This window comes from Callorhinus ursinus, unplaced genomic scaffold (assembly GCF_003265705.2).
Source record: "Callorhinus ursinus isolate GAN/ISIS: 27379988/994484 unplaced genomic scaffold, GSC_fseal_2.0 scaffold6, whole genome shotgun sequence".
Lineage (NCBI taxonomy): Eukaryota > Metazoa > Chordata > Mammalia > Carnivora > Otariidae > Callorhinus > Callorhinus ursinus.
The window spans coordinates 17,666,996-17,687,235 of record NW_027397068.1 but is presented as its reverse complement, the minus strand read 5'-3'; the positions used below and the strand labels follow the sequence as shown (position 1 = coordinate 17,687,235).

Below are 20,240 nucleotides of genomic sequence, written 5' to 3'. Positions count from 1 at the left end.
TCCAGTTCCACTATTTAATAAGCCTTGGTATTTCCTTCCAAATGTTGAATTTACAGTCAAACCACCATTGTGAGAAACATCAGTGGTACGTAAGTATCATATCTGTGAACTATTCAAAAAGGCTGATGAAATTAAATTGGCCTGCATTTTCCCCAATAATAGTTTCAAGGCAGGTAAGGATTCTCAGCAGAACAATGACCTAAGGAATGTGAGCCAAGGAATAAGAATTAGAAATAAGAGACAAAAGGAATATGAACAAAATCTGTCACCCATGGGGCTCATCATTTTTTTTCTTCGTGTATTTCTAGAAAGGTTCCAGAAGGTTAATCTATTAACCACTTAAAAAATATATTTTCCTAGTTTGTAATTATAATTAAGTTACTTTTCTATTAAATGCTGACCTTTCTTGCTGCTTGAATTTCTGTTTTAATTGTCATCAGAAGTCACTTAGAATATTCTCCTTTGAAACAGACCCTTGCTGACATTTATTTCTCAGTATTTGTGGGGAAAAGTAACATGAAGGGAAATAAATCCTTGTGCTTATTAATCTAATTTTTTAAATGTCCGTGGAAGAACTAAATGTTCCTTGAACATTAGAAAAATTCTTCTCTTTTGTAGTAAATATTCTGGTTGGAATTAGAAATATATTGGGAATGGAACAGTGTTATAAATAGAACACTGCTTATAGTTCATATTTAAAATGTGCACACAGTATTTTTTCCCTTTAGCTTTATTGCATATAGGTTTTAAGTTAGATATACTTTGAAAATAAGTGAAATTTTGATTCAGTGAGGATTTTCTTCTTTATAAAAATAACTTCAAATAAGTTGAAGCTACTCCATCCACTCCACTTGATTGTTGGCATATTTTCTTCTGGTTAGTTTGTTCAAAGCTTCCTTTTACTACTCTACCTACAGATAAACCAAAAAATAACAGAATCCAGCAAAAAAAAAAAAAAGTAGACATTTTTATAGTAGTATAAATTTATCTCTGGACTGTTCTTTTTAGTTGTACAGCAGGGGCAGAGTTGTACAGGAGAGGGAGAAACAGATTCTCCACTGAGCAGGGAGCCCAATGCGGGGCTCAATCCCAGGACCCTGAGATCATGACCTGAGCCGAAGGCCGATGCTTAACCGACTGAGCCACCCAGGCGCCCGGTTATTGCATTTTAAGCATCCCTGTAGTATACAGCTTTGTGTTGGGGCTGGTAGGTTTAAAGAAGGTAGGCTCTAGCCTACATCCTCAAGGACTTTTATACAGGAAACAGGTGACACACTAATAAAGATCAGTATTGATTTAATGTGAAAAAAAACCTCTGTAAAAACCAGAAGTAAATAAGGAAAATATATTTTGCACTCTTATTTGAACACTAGAGAGGAAATCCTTTTTGTCAGTTTGGTGTCTCTTCCTCTGTTTGTTTATGTGTCCATACATGTGTGTGTACAAGTACATATAGTGTACAGACTTATACACACATCTGTGTACATCTGTCATAGGGGGACTGTGTTGTATGTCATTCTGTAAGGTTTTTTTTCCCCCACTCAGTGTATGATGAATAATGTCTGGTATCACTATTATAAATTAGCTTAATGCTTGTGATTATTATTTTATAATCCACTTCCACCTATCTTGTTTAATTCTCAAAACCACCCTGTAGTGTGGACACTGTAAGGAAAGAAAATTACAGCCTTGTCTGGCTTGGATATCAGGGTTGGTGTTAGCCTCATAAATGAGTTTGGAGGTGTTCCTTTCTCTTTGGTTTTTGGGCAGAGTTTGAGAAAGATTGGTGCTAATTCTTTAAATGTTTGGTAAAATTTACCAGAGAAGTCATAGTCCTGGGCTAAAAAGTCCTGGACTTTAATTTGTTGGGAGGTTTTTGATTACTCATTCAATCTCCTAGCTCATTATTGGTCTGTTTAGGTATTCTGTTACTTTATAAATCAGTCTTCATAAGTTGTATGTTTCTAAGGAATTTATCCTTTTCTTCTAAGTTATCTAATTTGTTGGCATGTAATTGTTTAGTTTCCTCATCCTTAAAGTGGGAATTTTAATAGTAATAATCTCATAGAGATGCTGGGAAATTTTAAAAAGCTAATTTATATTCAAAAAGCTAAAGACTTTCTTTGACATTATCCTTCCTAACAAAACTCAGGAGAAAAGAATTTATTCTCTTTAAGAATACCACAGATGAAGTTTGAAGAGAGGGTCAATGCAGCAAGAATAGGAGCTATGGGAATGTGAGCCACTTGCTCATGTTACCTAGCTGTGCCCTTGGGATCTGCCAGGCCTGATTTCATATATACTACTTTTGCTTATGGTTGAAGTGCTCTGTGCACACCCAGCTTTATGGCTTCAGAAGGTCAGTCAACACCAAATTCATGTGGAGTGCTCTTGTTGCATAGCTTTGTTCTAAAATCTTAAAGGTCCGTGTTGTGATTCACCTATAGCAGGCCTGTCAGATGCCGTACAGAATCCCTATCTGTCACAGAGACGTGAAACACCAGGGAATCTGGGTTGTATAACCCAAGTGGCAGAGTGGCTGCCATGGCAGCCCACTCAAACCTGGCAGATTTTCAAGCTACTTGATGGATGGGTTAGAATAACATACCCACATAAGGTATATGATGCCTTCAAAATTCAAAGAAGCCTACTAAGAGGTGGGCTTATTTTTTAGTGATAGGGAGAGCCAGCTATCACCTTAGAAGAGATATTTTGACATAGTACAAGACTCCTAGAAAATGTACAAAGATGGCAGGCCTTTGAAGTTTTGTAGGAATCTTCCCCACCCTCAAGCACATATGTTTCTCACCAAGGTTTGTAGAACAGGTGCTAGTTACGGTTCACTCAGCATGTAATGGAAAGCATGGCATTTTGTGGAATGGAGAGACGAGTGGGGTCCCTGGGGACTAGATTATGACAATGTGCTGGAGAGTTGATAGCTTTGGGATAGGACAGTAGGATGCCAGCTGGAGGCAGACTGCTCAGGTGTTCTTTGCTAACACATATATAGAAAAAAAAATAACAATTTGCCAGATCAATAGCTGTGTGCCAGATGCCAGGGAATGTGTTGATTTACTACAGCAGTGAAGTCACATCTGCTACAGCATCTGCTCTCTACAAAATCCATCTGTTTTCTATAAGGCCAAACAGGCAAGTTGAATGTGGATGTGCTAGGAACGATCACCTTCATCCTCCAAGTCCTCGATGGTGATCCTAATTTCTGCAGTCTCTGCAGAAATGAAGTGTTTTTGACTATTTTCAGAGGTAGAGAGAGCACTAAGAGTTTGTACTTGATCTTATTTATTTATTTGTTTATTTATTTTTTAAACCTTTTAGCCCTTACACATCAAGGAACCAGTGAGGGAATCTTCCCATTGCTATGTCTGTTCCAACTCCATATTTCAGAAAATAATGATGGCATGAGTTCTGGGATGAGTGGGAGTTGGAACTGAGCCCAAACTCCATTAATCACATGATTTCCCTAAGCCTCTACTCTGAATGGTGCAACATGGTACCATTTTGGGTCTTCAGGAATGAGTGTCAGTTCAGAGCCATATTTGACAATCCCACAAAATTCTGATTATTTCCTCTTCCCCAGCGTATAGTCATTCTGGCAATTGGCTGCAGGTTTTTTGAGGAAGACTGGGAGGAAGACTTATAGTACAGATTGTTGGCTGTGTAGCAAGGTCCTTCCTCAAGGGGACCTGGCTTCCTTTTACTCAAGGGACGCTAGGTCTGTGGACTGGCTCAAGTTTGGGAATTGATTGAGGGGCTGCTACTTTCTATTTTATAGCCTTGATGCTTATAAATATCAAGTAGGACTTGATAAGCTTCTAATTATTTCTCTCTTAGAGTCACCATGATCAGACATCCACAGGATTAGACTTTGGTTTAGTTTTCAGAAACCTCATCTCTGGGGCTCTAGCAGATAGAAGTTTCTTCCACAGTGGTTACTGAAACTTTTTGGTTTTTCACTAATCCTTGAGTCTGGAATTTAAAGTTCTCCATTTTACTTTTTTCCTTTTTCTAGAAATGCAAATTCTGGGACCCACCCCAGGCTACAGAATTAGTGACTCAGGTTGGGATTCAGCAATCTGTAGCTTAACAGATGCTCCAGGTGATTCTTATGAACCCTCACCTTAGAGAACCACTGATACAGAGCACTTTCAGAATTCTGAGAGAAAATTATTTTCATTGGATAATTCTAAACCAAGACAATTAAGGGACAGAATAATGACTTAATTAAAACATACAGGGACTCAAAAGTTACCTCCATTGTATTCTTCCTTTGAAAGCAATTGGACAAACAGTTCTTGGGAAAGAAGGAAGTAAACAAAGGAGGCAGTGAAGTGGAAGACAAAGGGCCTAGGAAATGTGGAAGCCAAGAGCCAGCGGCAGAAAGGAGGATTTCCAGGATGGTGGTAAAGGGATGTCTCAGGCTATCTTCTGGGTAGCAGACCCAGAAAGTAACTGCTCTAGGGACACCTGGGTGGCTCAGTCGTGAAGCATCTGCCTTCGGCTCAAGTTATGGGATCGAGTCCTGCATTGGGCTCCTTGCTCAGTGAGGAGCCTGCTTCTCCCTCTCCCACTACTGCTCCCCTTGCCTGTGCTCTCTCTCTCTCTCTCTGACAAAAAAAAAAAAAAAAAAAAACTTAAAAAAAAAAAAAGTAACTGCTCCAGGGAAGGTTAGGAGGACAAAAACTATGACTCTACGATAAAAATGTAGTTGATAAATTTGACCTTTCAAAATAAAATACTTGTAGGTATAAAATCTATCTGTGGACCAGGTAAAAAAAATGATTGATGGTTATTTTTAAAAATTGAAAATAAGAATAAGTAAATTACTAATTCTAGGAAATCCAAAATTTATACATGATAGGAAAATATTCTCTTGGCTTATCAGCAAGTGTTAACATTAATGTCTGTTGTAATTCAAATTTTCAAATAAGATTTTGGTAGTATGAAGGGAGGAGAAATAAGTTGGAGGCACTGTGACATCTAAATGCTCATCTATCCTAATAGGAAGTCGAGATTTAACATATAATATTGATAACCAAAAGTAGCAATTTCTTCATATTATTTAGATATATAAAGAATAAGTACTTGAAAGACCTTTAAAATAATTAAAAATGGCTACTTCAGAAAATGTTAATGGATTGGTGAAGGGTGGTACAGGGTTTGACTGTCATTTAAAAAAGCATTTGATTATTTTAGGGGTTCCTGAGCGACTCAGTTGGTTAAGCGTTCAGCTCTTGGTTTTAGCTTAGGTCATGATCTCTCAGGGTCATGAGATCGAGTTCTGATTTGGGTTCCATGCTCAGTGGGGAGTCTGCTGGAGATTGCTCTCTCCCTCTCCATCTGCCCCTCCCTTGCTTGTGTGCACATATTCTCTCTCTCTCTCTCTCAAATAAATAAATCTTTAAAAAAAATCATGATTATTTAAAAAATTATGTGCATATATTATATAAATAAATATTAAAATGAGTAAAGAAGAAATTCCCTGATCTCACAAGACATAGTGCAAATGAATTTAATTTTCCAAATGTGTATCGGGCTGTGTGTAAAGCATAGTAGTCATAGGGAACTATGAGATTAAAGGAGAATATAATCTTTGCAGAGAATAAAACAAGTATCTAAAGCACTGCAGTAGCAGGTAAGACTAGAGAATACTACAACCTCCACTGCCCATTCTAGCCACTGACACCCCAGTAATTGTGACATTCTGGCACAGTCCAAACATGAAACACTTTTCTCATATCATTAACCTAGTTACCCCAGTTTCTGTGTTTGTTCCTGCAGATGCCTTAAGAAAAGGGAAAGAATCATAAATCCAATTACTTCTGCCATAACTCAGTGAGTTTTATGTGGGCACATACATGTGGGGTGTGTATATATACATGTATGCACACATTCACACAGAATTGTAAATTTTCTGATTTCAAAAATGTAAGAGTTTCCACCAAATAGCAAATAAAGACTGGTCTAGATTAGATTTAGCATTAGGACTGTTAAGCAGATATTATCAAACTAAGCTAATTTTCTAGTTCTCACATTGCATTTCCTTTGGAAATGCAAACTGTATTTTATTTTTTTGGAAATGCAAATTTTGACTATAAAACTTTTATTTAGTCTAATATAAATTTCAGAAGAAACTTCAGGTCACAATAGTATTTGATGAGAAGTCCTGGAGGAAAGATCTTTTAACATAGTTACTGTGAGCATTCAAAGCACTGCTTTGGTTATTATGCTTCCCAGTAAGAAAAGGAAGAAGGCCAGAGAATATTTACATTTACATTGTGGTGAGCTCGGAGTATAATGAATGAAGAACACCGTATATACCAGGGCAAAGGCATTAAGTCCATGCATGCTGTGTTCCTTGATATTATAAATTCTGGTTCTTTTCCCTAATGTTTAATTACAAAATTGCCTTTGCTTAATTCCTTTGTAGATTCTCTATATATTAGAGAAATTGGCCGTTTTTATTTAATAGGTACAGAAAAGCTGAATAGAAGCTCTGTGTGCATGGGTTAGGCTTGAGAGTGGATGGGCTTCAGTATACAAGGTGATTGGGCACCAAACTAGCATTTTTCTTGGGGTACCATCAGATGTTAGGATCTAGAAATTTTTCCTCTAGGGCTTTTTAGTTACTGGAATACACGAATATTTTAGCCCTGCATGGGTAGCATATGTCAGGCTGCTGGCACTTTGGGAACAGGGTAGAGGAGAAGACTAAGTTCTCCTGTGGAATGTGCAGACATTCAGTCAATCTCCCTGTTTTCAGCCCTGCACTCATAGTCTCAAGTTTATGCTCATCAGATTCACCTGTGCCACAGACTTGGGCTGCTGGAATGGGCGTGTGTGCTTTCATGTGATTGCTCAGAGGAGGGGAGACCTGGGCGTGGAGTGGGACTCTCATGACCCTGGAGATAGATTTTCAGATAGTTTAACAGTTTTTAGTGCCACCTACACTTTCTGTGGGAACTGGTGCCTTCCAATTCAGAGCTGCCCCACAGGGTGTGTCAGCTGCTTCTAAGCATATTTTCCTGGAAGTAGTGAGGGTAAAGAGTTTTCTGTTCTGTTCAGTCAGCTACTCCATCTGCTTTTTGTCTTATGACACTTAAAAAAAAAATTCCCTATCTGTTGATGTGTTTTTCATTCATACCTTTTGTCCTTTGAGATGGTACATTTTGTTTAAAAAAATCCCTTTACTGTCATTTCAGTGTGATTTTGAGATGTAGGGTTTATGGTCAGTCTGCCCTTTAACCAGAAGTCTGAACTATTTGTTCATTGCTGTCTCTTTAGTGCCTGGCACATACTAGGTACTTAAGTAAATATTTGATGAGTGAATAATGGAATGAATTATAAGTTAGAAGTTTTTATGGTAAAAGGGAGCTTTGATGGCAGAGAAATATTATGACTATATATGATTATATAAGAACCTAAAAAGCATCTTTTAAATTGTGGTTTTGTTTTTGTTCCTCAACACGGTTGAGGAAACCAAGTGTTTCAATGTGTGGCCATCAACAAAATGAAAAGGCAACCTGCTGAATGGGAGAAAATATTTAAAAATCATGTATCTGATAAGGAGTTAATATCCAAATTTATAAAGAACTCCTACAATTTCAATAGCAAAAAAACAAACTATCCTAACAAAAAGTGGGCAGAAGATCTGAATAGACACTTTCCCAAAGAAGACATACAGATGGCCAACAGGTAAATGAAAAGATGCTCAATATCACTTATCATCAGGGGAATGAAAATCAAAAATGGTGAGGTACCACCTCACACCTGTTAAATGGCTATTATCAAAAAGACAAGAAATAAGTATTAGTAAGGATGTGGAGAAAAAGGAACTGTCATACGTTGTTGGTGGAAATCCAAATTGGTGCAGCCGCTATAGAAACAGTATGGAAATTCCTCAAAAAATTAAAAATAGAATGCCATATATTCAGCAATTCCACTCTTGGGTATTTATCTGAAGAAAACAAAGACACTAACTCAGAAAGATATATGCACCCCCATGTTCATTGCAGCATTATTTACAATAGCCAAGATATGGAAACAACTTAAGTGTCCATTGATGCATGAATGGATAAAGAAATTATGGTATATATACACAATGGAATATTCATAAAAAGAATGCAATCTTGCCATTTACAACAACGTGGATGGACCTTGAGGCCATATACCAAGTGAAATAAGTGAGACAAAGACAAATACTGTATGATCTGTCTTATATGTGGACTCTAAAACAACAAGCAAAAAATAAAAAGCCCAAGCTCATAGATACAAGAGAACAAGAGATTGGTGGTTGCCAGAGGCAGGGGCTGGAAATGGATGAAATGAGTGAAGGGGGTCCAAAGGTACAAACTTCCAGTTATAAACTAAATAAGTCATGGGGATAAAATGTATAGCATGGTGACTGTAGTTAATAATACTGTATTACATATATGAAAGTTGTTAAGAGAGTAGATCTTAAAAATTCTCATCACAAGAAAAATATTTTTTTGTAACTCTGTGGTGATGGATGTGAACTAGACTTACTGTGGTGATCATTTCTCAGTATATATAAATATCGAGTATGTTGTACAAATGAAACTAAATAAAGTTACAATGTCAATTATGTCTCAGTGAGAAAAAATAAATTATAAAGCATGTGCTACTTCAGGATGGAGATAGGTTTGTTTTACTTGGTCAAGCACAATTAGAACTATTAGGTTAGGCTTAAGATACACATTTGCCTATTTATAATTTTTCTTTAGAGATAGACTTGTATTGAAACTGATTTATGTAGCAAGCAAAGTCTTTATTCTTATTTGTATGTATATTTAGATAATTTTATTTATTTTTTATATTTAGGTGATTTTAAAGAGACTTATGGTGATTATGTTGTAAAGCTTTCCAGGTACCACTGCCCCCTTCCCATTGGACCTCTGTGGTTAATAAAGTTTGAGAATTACTGGATTACTGTGGCCTCTTGTTCAAGTATATTTTGCATTTCAAAGTGAACATGTGAAGATGGATGAAATCTAATAGGGATAAAGAACTTAAGCTATAAAAATGAGAGTAAATAGTAAAATGAATATTTTGATCAAACAGGTTAGTATTCTCCTTACTCGTAAAGGCAGCTGTGGACAACAAAGAGGGGACTGTAGAGAGATAGAAATACAATAGACAGGCTGTGATTTGGCTAGAGTGCTGGATCTTGGGTCTTGCAAATGGGATGCCTCCACACTTCAAACCCCAGGAAATGAATAAGTGAACTTCTTTGCATTTTCCCCTAAAATTGATGACTTAATTCTGAGTTCAAATAATGAGCAAATTACAGTGTTGTTTTAAACCTCCATGCATTTATTTTCCCCCCAATCTTTGAGCTTTATTAAAGGCATCTGCTCATAAATCCAAAGAGAGGTCTTTCTAATTAAAGAGGTTGCCTCCCCAGTAAAGAAGGAAGAGGCCATGCCACAAAAGTGGTTTAGTAAAGTAGTAGATTAAGAAAGTCCCTTATGGAAAATTCTAGGGTAAGAGAAAGGTGATAAACTGGAGCAAAGATAACCAGATATCTTTGGGGCACCTGGCTGGCTGAGTTGGTAGAGCATGCATGATCTCAAGAGTTGTGAGCCCCATGTAGGGTGTAGAGATTACTTAAAAATAAAGTCTTAAAAAAAAAGATAACCAAATATTTTTGAAAGTTTTCTATAATAGATTCTCCACACCTGAATGTTTTTCTGGTTATCTTCTTTAGAATTCCCATCTTTGTTATTTGTTTGACATCTTTTATCAAGTTGCTAACATACAATCAAGTCGGTTTTAGGGAGAAGAAATTGAGAAGATAAAATATATAAATCAGAAATTAAAGGATGGAAGTGGGTGGGCATGGGAAAGAAGACAGAATGAGAAGCAAAGAGAGCTTTAGAAAAAGAAAAACTCTGGAAAATATGACCAAGACTTTTTACATGTAATTTTTTCTCCTCTTGAATAACTTCTCCAGTATGGTTGGTGTTGAGATTTCTGAGAAGAAACGTGAAAAAATAGAAAGCCAGGAACTTGTTTCAGACCTTTATAGAAAATAACCTAGTACCTCCTTATATGGATGTTAGAGAACAAAAGTGTGTGATTATAATGCAATCAGTAGGAAACTGAGTTCAGTGTTTTTTGCCAAATAGTTTTGTGTTAATGTAAAACTGGAATATGAACCTGTACCAAAGAGTTATTAAGAAAAATATTAGTACTTTCAGGAGAATCAGATACTAAAATCTGTATTAATAGTGACTGTGGAAAGGCCATGCTGCTATTAGAAATTTCAAAGAAAAATTAACAGGAAGGTTATAACTTTTGCTTTTGAGGCAGTGATACATTTTTGATTCTCTTCATTTTCACTTTATATATAAATGTCATGAAAATTCCATCATGGTTGACAAATATAAAACAGAACAACCATATTTTAGCACTGACGAGGCCAGAGACTTAAGTATTTTTCAAGGTTTAAAAAACTTGTCTTTCTCGATGAAAGGTAAGAAGTCAAATATTATTTACAAAGCCCATTTCTCATTGGCTTTTTGTGTTTTGGGCTTGTTTTCAGGCAAAAGGACTGCTATGGAAGATGGAGCTCTTTGTCCGTTTTCCAGAATGTGTTTCCATCAATGAAACATGATACTGCTGTTCTGTGTTGACATGCTTGAAGACCACCCACATCTCTGCTCACGCCTTCCATCCTGCTGAAACCATGGTCTTCTCTGCAGTGTTGACTGCGTCCCAAACTGGGGCAACCAACACAACATTTGTAGTCTATGAAAACACCTACGTGAACATTACGGTCCCTCCACCATTCCAGCATCCTGGCCTTGGCCCGCTGCTCAGATACAGCATGGACGCGATGGCTCCCACTGGGATGGGGAGTTCCTTGACCATGAATGGCACAGCTGCACCCCCAACACCAGCAGTTTTTAAGAGCCTAAACTTGCCTCTCCAGATCATCCTCTCTGCTATAATGATATTTATTCTGTCTGTGTCTTTCCTTGGGAACTTGGTTGTTTGCCTGATGGTTTACCAAAAAGCTGCCATGCGCTCTGCAATTAACATCCTCCTTGCCAGCCTGGCATTCGCAGACATGTTGCTTGCAGTGCTGAACATGCCCTTCGCCTTGGTAACTATTGTTACTACAAGATGGATTTTTGGGAAATTCTTCTGTAGGGTATCTGCTATGTTTTTCTGGTTGTTTGTGATAGAGGGAGTAGCCATCCTGCTCATCATTAGCATCGATAGGTTCCTTATTATAGTCCAGAGGCAGGATAAGCTAAATCCATATAGGGCTAAGATTCTAATTGCAGTTTCTTGGGTGGCTTCCTTTTGTATAGCTTTTCCTTTGGCTGTAGGAAACCCTGACCTGCAGATCCCTTCTCGAGCCCCGCAGTGTGTGTTTGGATATACAACCAACCCTGGTTACCAAGCTTATGTGATTTTGATTTCTCTAGTTTCTTTCTTCCTACCTTTCCTGGTGATACTGTATTCGTTTATGGGCATCCTCAACACCCTTCGGCACAATGCCTTGAGGATCCACAGCTACCCCGAGGGTATATGCCTCAGCCAGGCCAGCAAACTGGGTCTTATGAGTCTACAGAGACCCTTCCAGATGAGCATTGACATGGGCTTTAAAACGCGTGCCTTCACCACCATTTTGATTCTCTTTGCTGTCTTCATCGTCTGCTGGGCCCCATTCACCACTTACAGCCTTGTGGCCACATTCAGTAAGCACTTTTACTATAAGCACAACTTTTTTGAGATTAGTACCTGGCTACTCTGGCTCTGCTACCTCAAGTCTGCATTGAACCCACTGATTTACTACTGGAGGATTAAGAAATTCCATGACGCCTGCCTGGATATGATGCCCAAGTCCTTCAAGTTGTTGCCACGTCTTCCTGGTCACACGCGGCGGCGGATACGTCCCAGTGCTGTCTATGTGTGTGGGGAACACCGGACAGTGGTGTGAATATTGGCACTGCCTGACATTTGGGGTGATGGTTGCTCTTCATCTGACTTTGAATTTTCTTTTACATGGGTTCTCCAAGTGTACCTTATTGGTTTTTATAGGGTTTGTGTGTGTGTGTGTGTGTGTGTGTGTGTGTGTGTGTGTGTGCGCGCGCGCGCGGACTCAGCGTAAAGAAAGAGTGGTGATTAGTTATAATTCTATTACCAAGGATACGCAGTAGGGAAATGATCACAAATGTTACCTCCAGGGTTCAAGAGAAATCCTTGATTTAGGGTGGGGAGATGGTGTTTTGTTTCTTTGATTGATTTTGTTTTTGAAGCAGGAATCAAGATTGTGCTTTATTGAGCCTGCAGTTACATTGAATTGTAGGTGTTTTGGTTGCTGCTAAGGTATGCTTAATTAAGTTTATCATTTTTTTTTTCCAGAAGACATTGCTGCTTTTTGTCATCACATTGGAGCCAAAACCACATACATCTCAGTAGATAAATATTTACTTTTATTGAAAAAAATAACCCAAGGCAGTTAGTGACATTTTAAAGGTCATTAATATTTACTTTGGTGCACTTTAAGAAATAATGTACAAACTAATTCAGTCATGTTTTTCAGAATTGTTTTTATACATGACATGTTGTGCTTTAGGGAACATTGCATTATCATTTCTAGGAAGATAGTTTTTAAAAAATGTTTTATTTGCATGTTGAGTTTTAAAGGAGAGAACATAAAAATGTAGACATTCTTCTAAGCACAATAGCAATTCTTCAGAGCTGAGTTGAGGAGACAGGGCATCCTTGCAAATGTAAATGGGAGGCAGTGAGGAGGTAGCTGGCATGGGCTGTGGTATTTCCTTTGACTCAAGGATTCTCACTGAGTCCAGTGGGGAGAAGGACCTACCATTTATTGGACACCTGCCATCTTCCAGGCACTGTGCATTTTTATCCTCACGGCATCCTGTGAGGTAGGTATTCTTTTTTTTCTTTTTACGAAGAAAGTACGTCTCAGAGAGATGAAAATCCTGCCCAAGGTTAATGGTAGAGCTGGAATCCAAGAAAGTCTGTCAGAATCCTGAGACTGCTGTTCTTCTGTGCCACAGAGACATACCATTCGGGTTTAAGTATTTCATAGTCAAGAAGGAACTCTGTATCTTTAATTTTTTTAGACTAAAACCTTCCTTTTAAAAGTAGTTTCACTTTTTTTATTACCAAAAAAATGTGAAAACATTACAGAAAGTGTGGAAAATAGAAAAAAATCACAACTACCCTTTTACAGTGGAACTTAAAAATCTCAGACAAATAAGGCTATAAGGAAATAAGGTGATTTTTTTGGTCTACAAAATAAGTGACTGACAACTATGGAGAAGTTAAATACAGCTGTATGTGGGTCTTGGCCTTGCAGGGTCTGAGGTTTCCAGTTGTCCAGTCGTTTCTAAATGTTCTGGGCAAAATAGCACTGTTGCCTGAGGGCTTGCCCATAGCAGAGCTGGAGTTTGTGAATGTGCTCAAGAGTGTGTCTCCTACAAAGAAGCAAAGATAAGTCCTGGTCTGAGCACAGAGCAAGTTTTAATAGGGCAGGTCTGGGGTTTCAAATTATTTTTCTCTTGCCGACGACCTGCCCCGCCCCCCCCCCCCCCCACCAGGTACATCCAGAGCCTTTGGTCCCCTTGCTCTGTGGCCACTGACACACTTTATAAAACAGCTGACAGGGATGGGGCTGCAGACTAAGGTCACTAGGGTTGAAAGTGTAGCCTCTTGGCCACATCATGGGCTTTATAAATAGCTGAGTTAACATGAACACTTTTTGGATTTTTATAGGATCTTTGCAGCATTTTAGTGCTTTGTGAGCCAGTGGTAAAAATGAGCCTCTGTTTCTTCAGTTTTACAACCACGGAGTTGGATTAGATGAATCTTGCCCAACTCTAATGTGCTTTCCTCCATGTGAGAGTAGAGATTTGTGAAGAGCTTGGCTGACGTCAGCATCAATCTTTGGTCTCCAGTGTTACTTCTTTGCAATTTACTTATTAGCTGTTTCTCAAAATGGAATGTCTCCTGAATGTTGGAAGAGCCCATAGCACTGTATCAGGAGTTAGGACTTTGGAAGATAGATGACATCTTGAAGGACCTGGGGAACCCTGCTCTCAAGGCAGTTGTGATGGTTTTAGAACTCATTTTCCAGTTAAAAAACTCTTTTGGGACTCAAAGCACTTACTCAGCATGTTGTTTTGGGATCAGCCTTTGCTGATAGTCACCTACCTCTTTGGTTTCTAATTTATATTATTCACAGGTTAAAATTGTTTTTGTCCACTAAGGATCTTACAGAACATAAACACTGTAGTAGATACCTAGGAACACCTGGAAGTGTATCATGCTTTCCATTTTCAATATAAACTGGATTTCAAGCGGATAATAATACGTCTATTTGAAATTAGACTTTCTCTGATGAAGCATGATCTGTATTCATCTCCCATATTGGCAGTAGGTCTTGAGACTCCTTTTGTGATAGGAGTTGAAACTGAGCTTTGTTTCCTTTGTCCTTTCTTATGAACAGTCCTTGGGTACTTCTGTGCTGCCTGGTAGGCAGTGCACTCTTGGGCAAGAGCGAGAGCTCGGGGTGCCTGCTGAGATGCTCCATGTTTGTGAGAGAAGACTGTGCGGGGCCTTAGTGGGAACTCAGCACCGCCACCCAACAGCAGATCTCTTTACACTGGAGACTCTTGATAGGGGGCAGTTTACAAATCATTTTGAACGTGTTTGTTATGTATACATTTTGGAAACTTTAAAAAAAATGTACTCTGATGTACCTTTGAAAAATTTAGGTGCAGAATCCTATTTTTCCTATTCCCCTGTATTTTCTTGAGGGGGTAAAGAAAAATACCACTACTAATTATTGCCGCTGACAGACATAATCAGAAATGTTTTTGTTTTCATTTTCCTTCTGGCAAATAGGTAAGAGGCATGAGAGAGATCGTGAAATATCTACGATCAAGAGAGAGTCAAAAGAAATCCCCAGTAGTCTGGAGTAGTGATATTTAAATTTTAATAGGAATTTGTGTCTAAGTATTCCCAGGGGAGCTTGTTTTTTTTAAATTTTATTTTATTATGTTATGTTAGTCACCATACAATACATCATTAGTTTCTGAGGTAGTGTTCCACAATTCATTGTTTTCATATAACACCCGCTGCTCCATGCAGTACATGCCCTCCTTGATACCCATCACCAGGCTTACCCATCCCCCTACCCCCTCCCCTCTAGAACCCTGTTTGTTTCTCAGAGTGGTTGTTAACAATACAGGGGTCTGGGTTCCCCAGAGGGGCTGCGGTTGGGCCCAGGAATGCACACTATTTCGTTGAACACTCTGCATTCCCATGCAGGTCCCTGGGTCCCTGATCCTGAAGCACAGGTGCTTCAAGAAGCACTCCTGTTGAAAATATACCCATTTTAAGATTGTTTTACACAAAAATGTTAGTGTGGGAAGCCATTCATTATCTCCTAGTGCATGGGTCATCCACACATTGACAGGAGAATCGACACAAGGTTGTGCCTAATTTGCTGCCAGGCGTGTTAGTGCTGGGTCTCGCCAGTGTTAGCTGTATTTTCTCTCAGCTGGCAAAATTCTGATGGGCCATGTTGTTTCATACTAGAGCAAAAGGAGTCATTTAGTATTGGAAAGTCATGACTTTCAAGAGTCTAGTTCCTCTGTTTTCTTTTCCTCTAGAGAGATGTCTTTACTGTATATAATCTCCAGAAGAGTTTGAGGGGAATGTACAATTCATCGAATTTCCCATTGCTCTGCTTATGCCAGTCATGTTCAAAGGAAGCATGAAGAAAATAAGATAATCTTTTTACTCTTTGTATAATTTCAGTTGCTGACAAAGATATTTAATTTGTTCTTAATCTTTGCTTTTGTTTACATGAAAATATTTATGTATATATCACAGAAGAATTTCTACTTGCTTGACATTTTATTCTACTATGGTTTTTAAGTTTAAAGGACAGCTTAATTCAAAGTTATTTTCACAACATTAGTCCTGCTAAACTGCCTTCGTTGAAGACTCAGTTTTCAAATAATAAAAATATTAAAGCACATGTTTGTTATTACAGGTAAATGGTAATACATTTCTTAGCTATATATTGGTACTAGTCCTTTGTAATTAAAATTAATTTATTTTACAATAGTACCTGACCTATATGAAAAAAAAAACCCACTTTGAATTCTGGGTTGTAATTCAAGAATAAGAAGGTATGGTTATTTGTGCATATTATTATAACCGGGAAAAGAGCTCCCAATAAGAAAATGAATAAATATTTAACATTTCTAAAAGTGGAGTTTTTTTTAAAAGGACTACTTATCTTATCTTAGAAAGATTTGTCATGAGTAATACTTTCTGTTAAATTAAAATCTGAGTTGAGTTTTAAATCGTGCTTCCTTTGGGTTTTTATTTTCAAATTAGCTCTCAAACCTGTGTGTATATAATTATATTCTAGTTTTAGAAGTTCTCAGAGAAGTTAAAGATGAGATGAAACTTGGCAAAAGACCACTAGTATTAAGAAACGGTTTTAAGGAATTCTCTGTAGGAGAATTATGGAAATTTTACTGCTGAATTATTTAAAATTGGATTATCACTTGGCAAAACCATGACAATGTCTGCTCCTATTTTGACAAAATGATTTCAGATCGCACTTCCATTTGTAAAACATAAGTCCTTTCTAAAGTCCACTTTTAAATCTATAGGAAATATCAGTTATTTGTAAATGGGTTTCACCTTCTTGCCATTTAGATATGAGAGTTTTCTCTTCTTTCTCACTCCTATGCAATAGTAAAACATATTTCTTTTTAAGTTACAAAAGAAGATTGCCATTGAATCTACGTTTGATAGTTTTTTTTTTCTGAAATGGAAAGAAAGATATAGCAAAGTAGAGGAACATGTTGAATTAAAAACATTTTCATACCTACCATGAAAATAGACCATTTCTCATCTACCATGAACCCTACTTCACTCATACATAATAAAGAGAACCTTTAGGAGCAATTGAGATATCAAGGTACAGTCAATTAGATTTAGTTCAAAAAAGTAAAAATTTTACGGCTATATCAGTTAGCATTTAACAAAAGAAGCGAAACAGGTAGAAGATATTAAGACATTTATTGCAAGAACTGGCTTACATGATTGTGGGACTGGCTAGACAAATCTGAAATCCCAAAGGCAGGCTGTCAGGTAGGGCAAGCTGGAATTCACAGGTACTAGCTGACACTGCTGCCCAAGGTGGAATTTTCTGCTCCTGGGAGAAACCTCAGTTCTGCTTGAAAGGCCTTTCAACTGATTGAATCAGGCCTACCCAGATTATCTAGGATAGTCTCTCTTAGTTAAGGTGGATTGATGATGGACTTTAATCACATCTATAAAATACCTCCACAGCAACACTTAGATTAGTGTTTGATGGATGAACTGGGGACTGTAGCCTATCCGAATTGACACAGCAAAAGACGATTACAATGGTGAAATTCAAATTTAAAATATAATAAAACCCTCCTATGATGCTGTACTGCTAGTCCAAAAAATTCAGTTTGTGTTGAGGTTAGTAAAATGACTGAGATACGCTTGTGGCAGAGGGTGGAGTGCACATTCTGACTGCGTTCTATTCAAATCCACATCATCACAATATTTATCTCTGGTTTTCACTGTATCTATTTTGAAACTTCCCAAAAGGGAAAAATAGTCAGTTAATCAGAAGATTATGTAAACCAACTTCCTTTCTATGTGAGCTTTCATTATTTGTGATACTTGTGAAGGATGATGTCTTTTTAAGGAATTTGAAAACATTTAAGGTTATAACAGTACTAACTCTTAGCATAAAAGTATGCTAATAATAATGATGGGTGCCATTTTTGGCCACTTATATCAAAATTACTTTTATCTGCTTTAATTCACAGTATTTTCTTCTTTTTCCAGCTGAGGAAACTGTTGCCAGGCGATGAAGTAACTTTTTCAGGCATAGCTTGGATTCAAAGCTTTGGCCTAGTGCCAAGTTCATATTTTTCTATGCCTCCTGCTTCTATTACTCTCTGCTAACAGAACTGAGTCCTTAGTGAGAGGAGCTTACTGAACATCATACTGGATCATTACTACTCTACATGCCCTAGATAATAAATAATCATAGCAGCAAAACCTATACACAAAGTTGTGGATATTAACATAAAACCTAGATCAATTTGTTCTTGGTATTAAGTCATTAACCATATTTAGCTATATCAGAAAAGAGACTGGTAAGCTGACTGGGCCCCTGGCAGCCTTGGATACACCATCTCTCACAGCACAGAACCTTCATGGAATTTGCTGACTGTGGCAGAAATTTTGGGGACACTTAGATACCCACTACTTCCCTTCAATTGCATAGATCCCAGAATCCCTTTGGAAAGTTTTTATCTTGGTGCACAACTGGGGTTCAATTATGTACCAATTTGTTTAAACTACCAGCATTTAGGTATAGTAGCTAAGACTGGGGGTGAACAGGTGGAGGTGATGAAATCAAGAGCCCTGGCTTGCCTGTTCCGGCTTTGACAATCCTGCTGTGTCACCAGATCTCTCTCAGCCTGACGTAAGATGGCAGTGTTTTAAGACGCCCATTAACGCCTTCCTGATTGGTGTAGTTAACTAGAATTATTTAATCAACTGAATTCTTGTACTGAGAAAGAAACTGTACCCCAAACCCATTACAGTAGTTTGTTACTATGTATTTATGAAAGTATGTTTTAAATTGTGTAATTTATCTTACTGACCATCTGTGACAGGACCTCTATTAGAGGTTGTCAAATACATTATACCCTAATAAACAGATGAAGAAACAGTTTTAGAACAACTAGATGACTTGCCCAAATTCCCGCAGCAATGAAGAGGTAGAGCTGGGATTCTAACCGAGCTGACAGCTCCCAACTTTAGAGCTCCTTCTATTTCGAGCCAGTGCGATTTCACCGTCACACAGAGAAGGGCTGGACAATGAGGGTGCTAGGTTTGGAAAAACCAATGATCAAGTAAGCAGAGGCCAGATATGTGGTTCTGGAAAATATCTTAATTGCATAGGTGCATTTTTATTAGTAGAAAGAATAATAATAGAATGTTTACATTTTAAAGAAAATAATTTCTTTTTTTTTAGTTCCTCACCCAAGCTTTACTACTAAAAAAAAAGAGCTGAGCTCCTGGACAAAAGAACCCAGGCAGGTCAATGTGACGAGGCCAGGAATTGCTGCTTCCTGGTATGTGGGCCAGCAATTTGTTCTCAGTGTGGACTTAAACTTCAGAGGGGACCTAAGCTGGGTCTGCATACCCCCCATTTGCTCTGGTAAGCATTGCTGTCACTTCTGTCCCTCTGGACCTATGCTGGAAGAACTTTTCCTTGATGGATGCTGGGGACTCCTTGGGAAACTGTCAGTAGCTAGAGAATTTCCTTCTGCTCTCACCTCCTCTTCCAGGACACACATCTGATGAGCAGGGTAACTGCAAATGGCACTTCTCTCTGACAGACAGGAAGAAAGATGGCATTTTCTTGTACGACTTCCCCAAAAGTATTTATAGTCTCAGAAACGATGTTTGGCTTAGATGGCAAGACGTCACAGGCTCATGTTCATCTGTGTGGAGGCTACTATTGCTAAACAGTGGGTCCTATTTGATCTGTTGAGGGCAAAAGGCTTCTCATGAAAACAAATAGGTAGTAAAACCAGATGCACCGTATGCATACTGAGGGGAAATGTAATCTGACCGAGATGCAATGAGCCAAAAGACGAAAACAAGAACAAAAGAAGACATCTGCTGGGTCTTGATTTCCAGCCCCATCTTTCCCCCTTGAGTTCGTAGGTTTCTTTCCCGCTGGACACTAAGCTCCCTGAGGGCAGAGCACTGTGCTTGTCTATTGTTTCCCCAGCACCTAGTAAGGTGACTCACAAAGGGTAGTGCTTCCCAAACATCTGGAAATGGACTTTTTGATAATAGGATCTTGGCAGTAAAAATCATAATAGATTTACTTAAACCAAACAGCTTCTAGTGGCAAGATCTGAGACCAGCACCCCAGTCTTCAGTCTCCAAATCCAGTGACCAGCCCACTAGGTGGACCTGCTTCCTTGACTGAGGGTTCTCATTTGGGGGTCTTCAGACACTGTGGCTAGGCTGGTTTGGGGCATGATTGTATAGAATGGATATGGCTTCTAAATTTTTATTTGCTAAACCTGGCAACCCCAAGAGTAGTGCACATATGTATATAATTT

At 38.2% G+C, this 20,240-nt stretch overlaps 1 protein-coding gene across 6 annotated transcripts in view; it reads left to right on the top strand.

The window, feature by feature from the left end:
• GPR63 (G protein-coupled receptor 63) overlaps nucleotides 1-20,240 on the top strand; it is a 244,894-nt gene that overhangs the window by 75,162 nt on the left and 149,492 nt on the right. For 3 of the 6 annotated variants that reach the window (XM_073893659.1, XM_025860320.2, XM_073893658.1), the window contains one exon: nucleotides 10,583-16,387. The exons of 2 other annotated variants lie outside the window; for them this stretch is intronic. In XM_073893659.1, the coding sequence (XP_073749760.1) occupies nucleotides 10,727-11,989 (1,263 nt within the window). In that variant the 5' untranslated portion in view covers nucleotides 10,583-10,726 and the 3' untranslated portion in view covers nucleotides 11,990-16,387. Of the gene's footprint in view, nucleotides 1-7,630; nucleotides 7,714-10,582; nucleotides 16,388-20,240 lie in introns of those variants that run through there. One more of the 6 variants, XM_073893660.1, reaches the window with a different exon arrangement.